The sequence below is a fragment of the Leptonychotes weddellii genome, chromosome 10 (genome assembly GCF_054177405.1).
Source record: "Leptonychotes weddellii isolate Sample4059 chromosome 10, ASM5417740v2, whole genome shotgun sequence".
Classification (NCBI taxonomy): domain Eukaryota; kingdom Metazoa; phylum Chordata; class Mammalia; order Carnivora; family Phocidae; genus Leptonychotes; species Leptonychotes weddellii.
In genome coordinates this window covers 74,643,281-74,656,730 of record NC_138378.1, presented here as the reverse complement: position 1 = coordinate 74,656,730, position 13,450 = coordinate 74,643,281, and the positions used below count along the sequence as shown (strand labels likewise).

Sequence of the window (13,450 nt, the reverse complement as noted above, 5' to 3'; positions counted from 1 at the left end):
CTCTCTTGAAGAGATTGATGACATGGAGGCAGCAATTTTTGACATTATTTTTGACAGTATTTGACATTTGATTATTCTTAGGAAGGTTTTGTATTTTACATTCATTCTTTTCAAGAATAGGCACATTTGGATTTTGCTTCTGGGAAGGACATAGGACATCATGGCAGGCCAATATCTTAACAACTAGGAAAAAAACTCTGATAAACTGTAAAAATTATTTTTATGACAGAACTGTGGGAGCAATGAGAATTTTGGATTATCTAAAATTCCGGAGAAAAAGCCCTTCCTAGGTTATCTGACAATCACTGGCTGTTTTCTTCCCTAGAGGTCTTTGCCAATTCTTGGTGTGGGCTAAAGAATAAGATTTGAGTCATTTGGAGGAACTCTAGTTGAGGAAAGAGAAACTTGCAGAGCTTTTCATGGTCTCATGGGGTTGTCATGACAATCTGAAAACTAAAAGAACCCCAAACACAAGGCTGATTCTTCCTAAGAAATAACTGCTGAGTTCCTGGAAAGTATGAGAGGTTTAAGGTCTGTGTCTGAAACTTCAAAATGGTAGAATGAAATCTCTAATTCATATCGTGTTTCAGAGATGAAGTCCCACTAGGGAGAAAGGATCTGCAACAAACACATAACTAGTCTCCTCTCAAGAAATGTGCCAGATTTTAGGATGTATGGGTGGTAGCCTAATATCCAAAGGGAAGTATCAGAGCTAAGAAGACAGAGACCTGCTTTTCTGTCAAAAGTCTAGACAAGTCATGCCAAAGAAACATGGACAAACCAAAAGCAGACTGAGTTTTATTAAAATAACAACATAGGTATTACTTACCCAAATCTCTGACTGGACAGAGATGACTACCCCCATCTGCCAAACAGGGAGGGGGGGCCTCACTGATGGAAGATAACATGCATAAAATGCAATATCTGAAATTATGAAATCTGTGGATAGGTTTATCAGCAGCTTAGACCCATGAGAAGAGAGAACTGCTGAGCTCTAAGACAAGCAACAGCAAATATCCAATCTGAAGCACAGAGGTAAAAAAAAAAAAAAAAAAAAAAAGAATGGAAGGAATAAAATAATATATAAGAGACATATAGGACATAGTCAAAAGACTTAACATGGTTAATTTGAGAAGAATGAGGGAAGACATAGAATGGGGGAGAACGATATCTGAGAGATGAGATAATAGCTAAGCAATCTCCTCAAACTAACAAAGACAACAACCTGCAAAAAAGCTCAATGAACCCCAAACAGGATGAATGTCAAAAAAAATCATACCTAAACACATGTTAGTTAAACTGTTGAAAGTAAAAGAAATGAGGGGCACCTGGCTGGCTCAGTTGGTAGAACATGAGACTCTTAATCTTGGGGTCGTGAGTTTGAGCCCCATGTTTAGGGTCGAGTTTACCTTAAAAAAAAAAAAAAAAAGCAATGATAAAAATCTTAAAAATGGCCAGAGGAAAGCCATGTTAATTTCAAAGCAACAATAAGACAAACAAGTAACTTTCAACAGAAACTATGGATGCAAGAGTCAATGGAATGTCTTTAAAGTGATAAAAAAAAAAAAAAAGCAAAGGTGCCAAGCTAGAATTCTACACCCAGTGAAAAGAGCCACCAAGCAATCGATCATTCAGGACATATTCAGACACATAAAAGCTGAAAAAATCCTTTCCCACAAGATTTTCACTAGAGAAATACTAAAAGACGTTCCTAAGACTAAGAAAATGATCCCAGATTAAAGGATAAAACTTCAGAAATAAAAGAAGGCCACCCAAAATGATAAATGTGTCAATAAATATAAGAGAATGCTGATGCTTAAAATTTAAGAAAACAAGAGCAATGCCTTACAAGTTAACATGTGTAAAGGTAAAAATTGTGACAGCAATATTTTTTTAAAAGGGCAGAGGAGGAAGTAAATGGACTTAAACTGATAAAAGATTACTGTTCTGTTTCAGAAGTGGTAAAAGAATCACAGTATGGTAGACTGTAGTAAGTCAGTGATGCCTATTAAAGTCAAATGTAACTACTGAAAAAAAAGAATTTATAAATAAAAAATTAATGGAGGAGAAAAAAATGGAATGACATCATTTGCTTAATCCAAAAGAGGTCAGAAAAAGAATAAAGGAACAAGGAATATATGGGACAAATAGAAAACAAAGAGCAAAATGGCAAAATTAAACTTAAAAATATCAGTAATTGTATTAAATATAATTGACTAAACAATCCATTGAAAAAGCAGACTATCAGGCTGGATTAAAAATAAAACCAATGGGGCGCCTGGGTGGCTCAGGCATTAAGCGTCTGCCTTCGGCTCAGGTCATGATCCCAGGGTCCTGGGATCAAGCCCCGCATCAGGTTCCCTGATCCGCGGGAGGCCTACTTCTCCCTCTCCCGCTCCCCCTGCTTGTGTTCCCTCTCTTGCTGTGTCTCTCTCTGCCAAATAAATAAATAAAATCTAAAAAAAAAAATAAGAAAAAAACAAAAGTAAAAATAAAACCAGTAAACCAATTATATGCCATTTGTAAGAGACATGCTTTAAATATAAGGACAGAAGTTGAAAATAGAAGGATGAAAAATATTATCACACAAACACTAACCAACAGAATCTGGAGCAGCTGTATTATATCACACAAAATAGGAGTTCTACTTCTGGTAATGACAGAGGAGATGTATCAGACCAAACCTCCCACAGGAAACAATTATACTCTGTTAAAAGTATAAAAACAATAATCTTAAGGAAATGGATAGCTACCAAAAGCAGGCAAAAACCAGAAAGGAGTCCACACAGGGAAAAAGAGAGCAGCTCTGAGTGAGTTTCCCATTTTTAAGGCTTTTCCACTGAGGAAAGACCACAGTTGGTGCATTAAGAAAAACTGACAGAATTAAGAGAAGAAATAGACAAACCTACAATTACAGTGGAGAGTCTCACATCCTTTTCTCAGTGACTAATAGAACAACTACAGAAAAAAATCAGCAGATAATAAATATATGAACCACACTAAAACTATCTGCCCAAATTGACAACTACAGAACCTTATTCCCCAAATCACAGAATATATATTTCAGTGCACCTAGTATGTCCCAACAAAAATAGACCATCTGCTGGACCAAAACCAAATCTCAATAAATTTTAAATTCTAAAAAATGTTATATGACCACATGAAAATAACTATAAATCAATAATAACAGTATATCTAGAGCAATCCCTAAATATTTGTAAATATTAGACAAAGTAGACTTTACAGCAAGAAGCATTTTAGTGACTAAGAGGGACATGATATTCGTAAGACCAGACAACTTTTACAATTTTTAGAAATGATATCTGATCAGGTCTCTAGTTCTAATTACCAATTATTAGGAAATACAGTAGAACATACTGAATGACAATTTGGTAATGCAGTTAGCAAAATCCAGACAATCAGACACTCCTCAGAACAAATGATTGCTTTCTTCAACAAATATATTGCAAGAAAAAAAAATGAAGAGGAACCTATTGATTAAATAACTTAAGAAGCATGGCCACCTTTTGCCATATATGGACCTTAACTGGATCCTAATTCAAAGAAAAAAATTTTTAAAGGAAGAGAGAGAGAGAGAATGAAAGAAAGAAAGAAAGAAAAAGAGAAAGGGAGAAAGAAAGGAAGAAAATGCAACTATAAGAGGACTGGGATGCCTGACAGGATCTAAATGATATTTGTTTAATAATGGTGTCATAGCATATTTTTATAGTCTTTATCTTTTAGTGATACCCATGAATAAAATGGGATGAAAAGATACAATATCAAGGGTTTACTTCAAAATAATCTAGGCGTAGAGGTAGCAGGTGGAAGAAAGGGAAGTATAGATGAAACAATACTGGCCAAGACTTGAAAATGAGTTATGGCTTCATTGGAACTTGTTCTACATTAACCCCACTTGTGTAGATGTATAAAATTCTGCATTACAAAAGTTCCCTAAAATATTCCCTAAAAATGAAAAGGTATATGGCCATTGTGCCACGAGCTGTGAAAGGCTGTCTTATTTTAAAAAGATAGAGAGAGAGACACACACATTTGTTCTGCAAGTAAACTCACTCAACATTGTTTCATCGGTACTTGGCATTTGAAGATTCTTTGGATAATATGTGATGAATGAATAAACGGGAGCAAGGAATTAGTTACTTCAAGGGGGTGTATGTGTGTGAAATTTTCCTAATTAATAATGATACTGAGTACTTTTTCATAAGTTTATTCACCTTAAGGAAATTCACCATTTCCTTTTGGACAAAAAGCCTGTACATGTCACTAAGAGAAAACCAACAGCAATTCGTAAGTCTTCTTTCTGTATTCTGGATATATGCCTACTGTCAGTTATGTGGTTGCAATCTTTTTTCTCACCCTGTAGTTTATCTTCACTCTCTTAATAGTGTCTACTGATGTATAAAAAAATCTTAATTTTAATGTAGTCAAATAATTAAATGCTTTCCATATTAGCTATTGCTTTTTATATCTTGTTCTAAAAAACAATTCCTAGTCTGGGATCATGAAATAATATTCTTATACATATCTTTAAAGCTTTATTGTTTTTTTCCTTTCACGTTTAGTTCTATGATCCATCTGGAATCCAGTTTTTGACTATGGTATGAAATAAGGTTCCAATTTTCCTTCTCCAGATAGATACCCTTACCTCAATAAAATTAGTTTTAAAAATTCATACTTTTATCAATGCCTGCAACGCCCCTTTTTCATGAATATGTCACCTGTATATGCATAGGTCTACAAGATGTTCTGCTGGAATGAAACATAGCAATTTTCAAATAATTCTTTTTTAAAGATTTTTTTAAATATATTTATTTGACAGAGACACAGTAAGAGAGGGAACACAAGCAGGGGGAGTAGGAAAGGGAGAAGCAGGCTTCCCGCGGAGCAGGGAGCCCCATGTGGGGCTCGATCCCAGGACCCTGGGATCATGACCTGAGCCGAAGGCAGACACTTAACGACTGAGCCACCCAGGCGCCACCCCCCTTTTATTTTTTTGCTCCCTGCTGCGATTCCGACGGTTGACCAGGTTTGGAAACCGTAGGCCTGCAGCTCAGCCGAGCCTGGAAGCCAAGCCAGGTATGGAGGCACCTCAGCTGCTAGAAGCGAGAGCCAGAACTGTTTGCAGGATCGCATTCAGGATGCTTCGAGGAAGCGCAGTCTCTCTCTGACCTCTCTTTCTAAAGAACAGCGTCAAGGGCACTCGAAGGGCAAACAAAATAGAAACAGAGGGACTGGCGGGGAGATAACTGGCCTCACAGGTGTTCTGGCACAAGGTAGGGCTTTTTTCTTTTTTCGATTTTTCTTTCCAAGCTCAGAAGATTATTCTGCCTTCTTACTGAAAACCACAATCATAGAAATAGTGACAACTTCAAACAGACCAGTAGCTTCGGTAAACTGTTCCAAATTTATCTAAGAAAGATGGCTGTCTGGAATTAAAGCTCTCTAAGATTGGAATCACTTCTTTGCTTGGTAGTTTGATTTATTTCAAGTTCATTCATTCATTGAACAAAGTTGCAGATACAAGGATAAAACAGTCCTTGCTGTCAAGAAACTCACTGTCTAGAGGAGATGCCATTCCAGTAAAGAAACAAACACAATCTCGTAAGATAAATTCTACTGTGCAAGATACAGACAGGCAAAAGATTCTATGAAAGGAAAGAGGAGAAGGCACTCTTCTTTTAGGATCAAGTTTCATGTGTTGGCAAGAATGGCAGAGTGGTAAGAGTTGAGGAAAGCAGAGATAACGTCCTGAATTGATTTATGTCACACTAAGGAGTCTGGATAGAGTGTACAAGGGATAGCATCGACAGCTTTTCAGTTATCTGATTTGCATTTTGGAAAGTTAGAAATGAGGAACAATATCAGGCATTTACAAGGTTAACTCAACAGTTTATAATTATCTAAAAGAAACATTATAATCTTATTAACAAAATGAAAACCTACTATCTATGGAAGTTTAAAGACTAAAAGGCTTGAAGTGAGAAGCTGCCTGCAATTTCTTCTGAATATACAACAGAGATTGAGAAAAGGAGGACAACCTAACATTTCAGGTGTACATACCTATAACAAGATGCTCCATAGGGACATTCAGGTCGGTCATCAGCCTCATCTTGACACATGACTTGTACACCTCCATAATCACTATCACCAGGGTGACTGAAGTGTTGAAAATGAACAGGATTCTTCCTATGAGGGTGGCAAATATACTGTCAGAAAAAATAATTAATAGGGTATACTAGAGTTCTAGATATACTACAAAAAATAATTAATAGGATATAGCAGGAAACCAAGCAATACACATCTAATTATTCCAGAAATTGAACCAATGTGTTACATTGTTAAAAATAAAGCTCATGACATCTGGTTGGTACAGAACCCTCACGGTAGCAAAATAAAAGCATCTTGGTGATTCAAAAGCACAATTAGAAAAATATAAAGGAGAAGCACAAGTATAGTAAGATGCCTTAAACACAACTTACAATTCTCTTGAGAGTTAAATTATATACTACAACTATTTATGAGGCCATCTTTCTAATACCTAAATAAGACATTAAATAAGTAGACATTTAGGTCTGGGTGATTCAATTCTCAAGTCTGGATTCCCTAGTTCATGTCCTTGCATTAATCAGTATGTCTACATATGAAACATTTAATTTCCCCACTGTATCTTGAAAGCCTCTAGCAAGATTTGCAGGACTGAATACTGAGAAAGTGTAAACAAGTAGAAACATAACAAAGCTCTTAACCTTTAGGCCAATGTGTTTTACTAGGCTTTTAATACACATATACTACATAGCTACCTCCTACAGAAATAACGGAATTCTGTGCTACCTGTAATTTCATTTTACCTGTAGCAGCTTGCCCCATACATGCAAGATGTCCTCTTGATCTTGTTTTCTTCAGAACCTTGTGCAACTGAGTCAGTTGCCTTTGCATGCAAAGTTTCAAGATTGGAGAGATCAGAGCTGGACTCAGGAGGAGATCCTTGAGACTCCTCATGAAAGGACTTGTCCTGGGCACTCAAGTGACTCTCAGAACAGCTCATCTCCTCGCCTTCTTTACTTTGTGTTCCTTTCACAATACTTTTATGTTCAGGAACCTTACCAAGTTCCTCTATTGGGATTTCATTTCTCTGTATACTAGCCTTCATATCATTCACCTCTACATTACTTAACGAGATTGCAGAACATGACTTTGGCATTGCCTACAAAGACAAATCAGAAAAAAGATATTACAAATAAATATGTTTTAAAAGAAATATGTAAACTTAAGTAAAAAGGTGTGAAACTGCAAGATTCATTCAATATATATGTTTTTAAAACTTTAAGATTCACATTTTAAAGTTATTAAAAATGCCATTTTCCGTATCTGTAATTTGGTAACTTTAAAACAATCTACAGTTATTAGAAAAAGAATATACAGGGGTGCCTGGCTGGCTGAGTCAGAAGAGCATGTGACTCTTGATCTTGGGGCTGAGAGTTTGAGCCCCATGTTGGGTGTAGAGATTACTTTAAAAAAAGAGAATCTTTAAAAAAGAAAAGAAGAAAAAAAAAGAAAATATATAGCTGTATCAAACCTTTACAATCACATCAAACATTCACTGAAAAAGAACCAGAAAAATACAAATGAAACATAAGCGAATACAACTTTGTTTCCATTTGAATGTAATCTTTCCCCAAAAAACTACTAGTCTTTTAAATTTCCCATTCAATAATGTGTCATGCTCTTAACTTGCACTGTCTTTATAATTTCTGTTACTGCAATACTTTATTTCTACCTTCTAAATATAATCATGACTTTTTCCCTTTAGCTGAATGGTAAAATTGCTCCTCCCTCACATAGAAAAACTTGGATGAAGCTGTGTTATGACAAACTCAGAAATATGATTCCTTTGAAGTGGTTTGAATAAAAGTTTCATTTTAATCAGAAAGGTGTTTTGAACCAAGTAAACATTCTCATTAGCACTGCAGAACCTTTTTAATCTGTACTTACCACCAGGACAAACAGTAAGCCTATTCGTATCCTATTAAAAATGACTTCTTAATTAGTTAACTTCCTGTGGAGTGGAAACATAGCTCAGATAAACCTCAGTCCTCCTGGTAACCACTACTAGGATGTGCCAACAACCTAACAGGTATATATGAAGGTTTAAATGGGGGGGAGGGGAATTGGAGGGGGAGACAAACCATGACAGACTATGGACTCCGAGAAACAAACTGACGGTTCTAGAGGGGAGGGGGGTGGGGGGATGGGTTAGTCCGGTGATGGGTATTAAGGAGGGCACGTACTGCATGGAGCACTGGGTGTTATATGAAAACAATGAATCGTGAATCTCTACATCAAAAACTAATGATGTATTGTATGGTGACTAACATAACATAATAAAATAAAACAAAATTTAAAAAAAGCAAAACATTTTTAACCGAGGACTCGTATATGCTGGCTGCCATCTGGAGAAAGCTAGTGTTGATATCACTTAATATCCAATGGTTCACATTTCCTGAGAAGATACTAATTAGCATGACTTCTTTGGGACTAATTACTTAAATGTTTTGACAGTCTTTTTAAAGATTTATTTATTTATTTGAGAGTGAGAGAACATGTGCGGGGGTAGGGGGTAGGGTCAGAAGGAGAGGGAGAAGCAGACACCCTGCTGAGCAGGGAGCCCAAAGTGGGGCTCAATCCCAGGACCCTGAGATCATGACCTGAGCCGAAGGCAGACGCTTAGCCGATTGAGCGACCCAGGTGCCCTGATAGTCTTTTCTTTTTTAAAAAACAGAGCACGTAACTTTAAAAGGCTATCCAAACTGACTGAAGACCTTGCAAAAGGAACCTAGCTCTTACCATGTTTCTTGTATACTAATAAACAACCGATGGGAAAAGCAATTTGGCTACCTCTTGGAGCTAACCCTCAGTGGTATTCATGCCACACCTCTCTAAAACACATACTCTTTTCTCCCAAGCTGCTCAATTACACCCCAATCTCATCTCCCTCCACTATAGGACCAACTGACACATGCCAGGGACTGGAACTCTGGGGTGGGAATGGGGCAATCCTGACCCACCTCCCCTCTTGGCAGGTACTCACTGGGTCAACTCACCAATTTTCTTTTTCCCTGTTTAGGTAGAAACAGGGCAGGTTAGCAATCCCTTGGCTAAGCAAATGTCCAATAAAATGCCAGTCTCTTGTTCCTGTTGACATCCCTAAACTCCACAGTCAATTGTCTTGGAGTGCCTCTCTCTTGGTTTTAAAAAGAGAGAACATAACGTCTCCCCACAAACAGAGCACTCCCCCAAACCTTAAAATCTTCTGGCCTCTCAGGTTTCTTTATACAAAGCCTGGTGGTAGGAATGGTGAACCCTTCTTACACTTTTCAATAAGCCTCACAGGGAAAGGCTTGACTCTCACTGCTGGGGGGTCCTTTCAATCATGAGATACTTATACTTAGTACTTTTGTCCCCAGCTTTGGGCCTCAGTAGCAGTTTTGGGATGATAGGGTAAAAAAAATCCCACTCAACATCCTGCCAATTATTATAGGGAAAAAAGGGACACAACTACGGAAGCAGTTAAATAAATTAGAATCCATTCTTACCAAGAAACACTATGCAAAGGTTGAAAATGAATAGATCTCTCTCTTCATATAAGAATTTTTTTAATTAAACAAGAATTTTACATACACACACACACACACAATGATTCCATTTAGCTTTAAAAAAAAAAAAAAAACCCTGTCTACCTATGTATGTTTTTACTTGTATAAATTCAAACAAAAAGGTTTAGAAGGATACAAACCAAAATATTAGTAAGGCCAATGGGATTGAAGGATAAGGCAAATCAAGATTTCCACTTTATACTCCACATGCTCTAACATTCTATTTTTTGATAACAGCATGCATTTTTTTGCCATTTAAAAAATAGAAAATAAACCAAAGAAAATAAAAGATAAGACATGTTTAACATTATTTCAACTCCCTCTATTGTTTTTTTTTAAATCTTCACAAAGAATATGTTAAACACACTAATTTATTCTAAAAGAGAAAGGAATGATAAAGTCACAGATATCAATACTATGGATCAGGTGTTCTCAAATATATTTTAAGAGGCACAAAAGCTGGAATTCATAATATCCTTTATGGAACTTCATGAAATATTGATACTCAGTAGACCCTTGGCATTCAAGAATTTAACATTCACGGTTTCAATTATTTATAAAGGATCCCAAAAATCCATTACATGCAGTAATTTGTAAGTTTGCTGAGACATAAATTTGTCCTGTGCCAATTACAAAGCTCATGAGCCAGAGCAAGTCACTGAACTGGCAAGTGAGGGAACAGAAAAGATGGAAAGTGCTGTGTACTTGGAAGAAGCAGGAGAAAGGCAGAGAGGTCCATATTTTATAAGCACCTACACTGCTTAGATGAAAAGGTGGAGAATGAAATGTGGGAGGCTGAAGATTCATGTTAGAGAAAATGGGGTTCTCTATACTATAAAAATATATGCTAGAGGCCTCAGGGATCAAGGAGCATGGAGCTGGTGTAAGGTGACCTTGGTGCCTGGCAATGGCTGGAATGTACTATTAAGATTATTAAATTGTCTATTAACTTGCCTAGCAAGCCCTCCCCTGCCCTTCAACCATCTGAAGTTTTGTTGTGTTTTTTTTTAAAGATTTTATTTATTTGACAGAGAGAGAGAGAGACAGCTAGAGAGGGAACACAAGCAGGGGAAGCAGAAGAGGGAGAAGCAGGCTCCCGGCTGAGCAAGGAGCCCGATGCGGGGCTCGATCGCAGGACCCCAGGATCATGACCTGAGCCAAAGGCAGATGCTTAACAACTGAGCCACCCAGGCACCCCAACCATCTGAAGTTTTAATGTACCACAAGGGACAGGCTACAGAACTTATGCCCAATACAAGTTCATTGAGGTAATTTGCTGTCCCTGGAAAGAATGTCTGTACATTATAATAAGTTGCCTTAAAGGTCCTGCATTAGTCTCATTAGCACCCACATACTAAGGATCAAAAAATCCCAACCTCCAGCCCCATCTTCACTCTTGAGCTTCAAACTTACAGTCAACCACTAACTAGACATTTCTTCCTCAATATCCAATGCACCTCAAATTCAAAATGTGAAAACTGAAGTCCTCCCCCTGTATTCTGTACCAAAGTTTCTGCCAACGTAACTTCTCCATTCATTCTGGCCAGAAACTTGGAAGTCTACCTTTCACTCCTTCTTTTCCCTCATTCTGCTCAGACCCAAGCAATAAGTCCTGCAGTTTTGTTTCTTAAATATTTCTCTTACCCAATGCCTCTGTGCCATCCTTAATGCCACCAACCTGGATCAGATTCTCTATATTTCTTGACTGAAATGTCCTCATTTCCTCTCTTATTCCCCTGTCTTTTATTTTGTTCTCTTTCAATCTCTCCTCTAAAGAGCTTCCAGGATTATCCTTGTGGCCAAAATCCTTTCAAAGTCCTCCCTCTATGACAGGTCCCCACTGCCAGCTCCATCCTCACCTGGCTTTACACCACGAATTCTAAGAACAATAGTTCCCAGCAGGCTACTGTACCTCCTCTGCTCCTGTACCTGCTGCCCATCTACCTGGATGGATTCCTACTTCTACCTCTTTTGCACCTGGTTCATGCCTACTCCTCTTCTGTTAAGATTCAGCTCAGATCAGTTCTTTGAGGATCCCTTCCCTAGGAGTTGCCTTAGGCAGCCCCCAAAGCCCGCAGAAAAACCAGTGTGGTGTCAACATTATTTCATCATTTTGAATCATGTCCCCTACAGGACTATGAGCTCCTAATCAGCTATCTCTTATTCACATTTTATCCCAGATTCTAGCACACTGTCTTGCATATAACAGAAAGACTACTTAGTGTAATGATTATTAGAATGGTCTGTGAAGTAAAAAAATCATATCTTGAATATTAGTTTAGCCATTTCCTAACTTTTGACTTTGAACAAGCTGATTCCAACTTTCAGAGTCTCAGGTCTCTTGATCGGTAAACTGGGGATATTATCAATCAACTTTCCAGGATTTTCTAAAAATTAAATGAAATAAGTATATCTTAGTTGTGGCTCTAGCCCATAATAAGAGCTCAATAAATGGGTGTGTGTGTGTGTGTGTGTTTAAGTTGTTTTAGTTAATAGCATTATCAATGCCATTATATCACTACTACTTGCTTAATGAACACATGCTGAATAAATGAATGAATGAAAAGATATTTCTGTGGAGCTGATGAGAGCCATGCCATAAATGGTATCAAGTGGCCAATCAGAAAAGCAAAGGGTACAGGATTCTTTGATGTAGTAAACCAATACTGTGGAGCTCTGGGGAATACAGCCTTACTTAAGAGATGGCTGTGCAATAAGTTAGTCTTCATCTCCCCTGCTATTTTCATAAAGAAATATGAGTAAGACTTCACAGCAGGCATGTGTATAGAGAGAAATGAGATACCTAGCAGCCAACGCACTCACATCAGCAATTATTAGCACAACTGCATATACATACAGTACAGGCAGCAAAACTGGAAATGGCTCTTGCTGCCAAAGCCTCCACCTCCACATACTCCTCTACTCTAAATGCACTGTTTGCAAGTTTGCTTCCAAATAATACAACTATAATAGAACTCTCTTCTTAGCCCTCTTTTTTTTTTTGAGAGAGAGAGAGTGTGTGGGGGGGGGGGAGTTGGGGAGGGGGGAGGAGTGGGGAGAGGGAGTGGGAGAGAAAGAATCCTAAGCAGGCTCCACGCCCAGCCCAAAGCCCTACGCTGGGCTTGATCCCATGACCCTGAGATCATGACCTGAGCCAAAATCAAGAGTCAGATACTTAACCTACTGAGCCACCCAGGCGCCCCTAAAGAACATTTTCAGTACCTCCTCCTCAATATGCTGTTAGTCATCAGGTTCTGTTAATTCTATCTCCAAAATGTCTCTCATATCCCTCTACTTCTTTCTGGTCCCAGTGCCACCATCTAGCTCAGGCCTTCATTCCCTGAGGCCTCCCAGAGCAGCTTCTTAGGCAGTTCCTGCCTCCATCTTACATATGGTGGCTACAGCCATCTTCCTGGCCACTTATTCTCCTTCTCAAAACCCTTCATGGGGCGCCTGGATGGCTCAGTCATTAAGCGTCTGCCTTCAGCTCAGGTCATGATCCCAGGGTCCTGGGATTGAGCCCCGCATCAGGCTTCCTGCTCTGCGGGAAGCCTGCTTCTCCCTCTCCTGCTCCCCCTGCTTGTGTTCCCTCTCTTGCTGTGTCTCTCTCTGTCAAAAAAAAAACAAAAAAAAAACAAACCTTCAAAAAGTCTCTGAGGCCGTAAAGTACAGTTCTGACTTCTGCACAGTCTGGCATCAAGTGCCATCCTGAGTTGTTCCCCAGTCTCTTGCAGTAGTTTCCTCCCCTTGTCTCACCCACCCACATCCGCACATGT

At 38.3% G+C, this 13,450-nt stretch overlaps 1 protein-coding gene across 4 annotated transcripts in view; it reads right to left on the bottom strand.

Annotated features, from left to right (window-relative positions):
* Positions 1-13,450, bottom strand: part of APLF (aprataxin and PNKP like factor) — a 73,689-nt gene that overhangs the window by 21,961 nt on the left and 38,278 nt on the right. For 3 of the 4 annotated variants that reach the window (XR_014148907.1, XM_081832087.1, XM_081832086.1), the window contains exons 6-7: positions 6,870-7,225; positions 6,082-6,207 (exon numbers count right to left, since the gene is read on the bottom strand). Coding sequence is in view for 3 of the 4 variants with exons in the window: in XM_081832087.1 (XP_081688213.1) it covers positions 6,082-6,207; positions 6,870-7,225 (482 nt within the window). In the remaining variant the exon portion in view is untranslated. Of the gene's footprint in view, positions 1-1,282; positions 1,410-6,081; positions 6,208-6,869; positions 7,226-13,450 lie in introns of those variants that run through there. The other variant, XM_081832089.1, reaches the window with a different exon arrangement.